The sequence below is a fragment of the Camellia sinensis genome, chromosome 7 (genome assembly GCF_055761805.1).
Source record: "Camellia sinensis isolate YWXY chromosome 7, ASM5576180v1, whole genome shotgun sequence".
In the NCBI taxonomy this organism is placed as follows: domain Eukaryota; kingdom Viridiplantae; phylum Streptophyta; class Magnoliopsida; order Ericales; family Theaceae; genus Camellia; species Camellia sinensis.
The window spans coordinates 104721573-104724150 of record NC_138967.1 but is presented as its reverse complement, the minus strand read 5'-3'; the positions used below and the strand labels follow the sequence as shown (position 1 = coordinate 104724150).

General features: G+C 34.8%; 1 protein-coding gene across 1 annotated transcript; it reads right to left on the bottom strand.

The window, feature by feature from the left end:
- Positions 1 to 938: 938 nt before the first annotated feature.
- Positions 939 to 1319, bottom strand: LOC145796002 (uncharacterized). Its single transcript, XM_082880968.1, has one exon. The coding sequence runs from the start codon at positions 1317 to 1319 to the stop codon at positions 939 to 941; it is 381 nt and encodes a 126-aa protein (XP_082737094.1).
- Between the last annotated feature and the right edge of the window lie 1259 nt (positions 1320 to 2578).

Genomic DNA, 2578 nt, shown 5'->3' with positions numbered 1-2578 from the left:
TAATATGAGACCTTTCAAAATCAGGAGTTCGAAATGACCGGTTTGGTCTCTTTATGCTACTGCTGACGTTGATCAATGGAGATTGTCTAGGTCGATGTATACATGAAGTCATTGGTTTAAGATAAGAACATTTGTAATCTTTAATCAAAATTTTTATTTAATTTAATTTTAAATTTAAATAAAAATTTTGATTTGATATAAGTTACTTCAATATTTTAATTAAATTTTTATCAAAATCTTTTAAAAGTTCTCTTTTTATCTTAGTTTCTCATTTTATCAAATTTGATAGGAAAAAAATATTTACAATACTTTATATTTTTAAATTTTCATCAGATTCAAATTTAATGAAGAATTTGATAAGTTTTCAATTTGAAAAAAAAAAAGACTCTTTCTTGATGCAAAAAAATAAATAAATGATTTCCTGACCCCCAAAATGATCTGGACCACTTGAGTTTTTTGTTCTTTTTTTTTTTTTTTTGGTTCCCTCTCTCTCTCACATGAGTGGTCCAGATGATTTTGGGGGTCATGGGGGTCTTCAAATTTGAGGGTCTCAATCATTGTTGTCAAATAAGAGCATGTAGATTGTTTATATATATACACACCTCTGCCTCCTCTGTTCGATCTCATACAACCATTAGCGATACCAGATGCTGCAACAATCTACAAAACATATTAAACATTGTTTTAAACTCCCTCTTGTAGCAACAGTAAGAATTATCAAATAAAGAGTTCAGTTGAACAAGAAAAACCAAAACCATGTAAATCAGATTAAAAAGGGCAGAACCTTCTTGGCTTCTTCCTTCGTCTTTACTTCAATCATGCAACACTCCTTTGAGGCCCTTTGATCACCTCAGATAGCTTCTATCCCCATATCGAGGTGAAACTTGAGTAACTGGTGGTAATTTGAAGGTATTGCCCTCATCTCATGAAGCCAAGGTCTACCGATGATAACATTGTATGGAGAAGATACATCTACCACCAGAAACTGTCTGTCTTGTTACTGGGTCTACATAAATTGGAAGTGTCACCACACCCATGGGCCGCACTGGCACCTCGTTGAATCCAGACATCATAATATCGGTTTGCTTCAGGTCCTCCGGCTTCAGATTGAGCATCTTGAACAAGTTTTTGTACATTACATTAATCAAGCTGCCTGGATCCATTAGGATCCTGTTCACTTCGTGATCACCCACGTTTAAGGATATCACCAGAGCATCATTGTGAGAAAGATCTACCCCCTCCAAATCATCATCAGAGAAGGATATCGTGGAGTCAGAACTTCCCTCACTTCTTGGTCTGTTCCCCAGAATATAGTACATATGCTACCTGTGCAAAGGCATCTGCACTGGCACGTTCATGTCCTTCTTGTTCTGATCCACCATTATACAGATCACATTGACATCTTCAGGGGCAATTACAATACCTCCACCAAGTAAGAATTTATCATCAACCAACTCGCGAATGAATTCCTTGGATAAGAAATAGTGCTGAATAAGTATTTACTAAATTTTGGTCAGAGCATTGACAATGCATCATACCAACGTAAATTCAGATCCATCTTTGACAATCAATCAGATAATCAAAAACTCAAAACCTTCAATAAAGGTGATTTTGGGTAAAGTTTGCCAAAATAGTACTGAATATGTATTTGCTAAATTTTTATGGGCACAAATGTATTTTACATGGTAAAAATTGTTGCTTGTAGAATAAAGTAGCCCAAATGAGTATAAAACTACAAACCTTATCTATAAGGAATCTGGCCGCATCACAACTCTTCTTAACATCATGGGGAACCTTATGAACAAGATTAACCGTCCGGCGAGGCAAACAACCAATAAACGCCCGTTCAGCCCACCCCCCGTCTATAAATGGAAGGCACCTCATGGCATAAAGGTATGATATTTTCTTTGCACTCCACATGCAACATTCTTTACTATCTATACTTTTCATTCATTGATTCTAACTTCATCATCGGAGTGTCCTCGCCCGGAAACCCCGGTTGGGTGGCATCAACCATATTTATCTCTTGCAGGTTCAAGGATCTATCTTTGTTGAATCTCACTAACAATCCATGTGAGAGGATATTTCATGGTCTCACAGACACACACAACACTTTTATGATATTTTTATATGTAAATATCGGCCTTTTGGGCAATAAGTATTGTGATAAAAATAGAAGTTCCAATGATTATTTTGGTACCCTCGCTTAAATATTATTTCCGCTTGCATTTATTAATTTGTTCAAGAATTGGCTGGAGGTAACTTCAGTTACTGGCCATCAAGATGCTAAACCCTTGGATACGGGGAGCGGGTCGTGACAAATGGTATCAAAGCAATGGTTTATAAAAAAAAAAAAATAAATCATCATTGGAGCATAGGACACACGCACATTGAAGAAGTAAGATAGCGGGTAATTAGTACCTAAATATTATATTTTGTTAGTCAATTTAATTATATTATAATTTTATATGATTATTTATATATATATTAAATTTTTTTTTTGTTTGTGTGCATAATTTGTGAAGGCTATTAGATATAATTTATATTTGTTATAGCAAAAAGAAGGAAAAGAAACAAA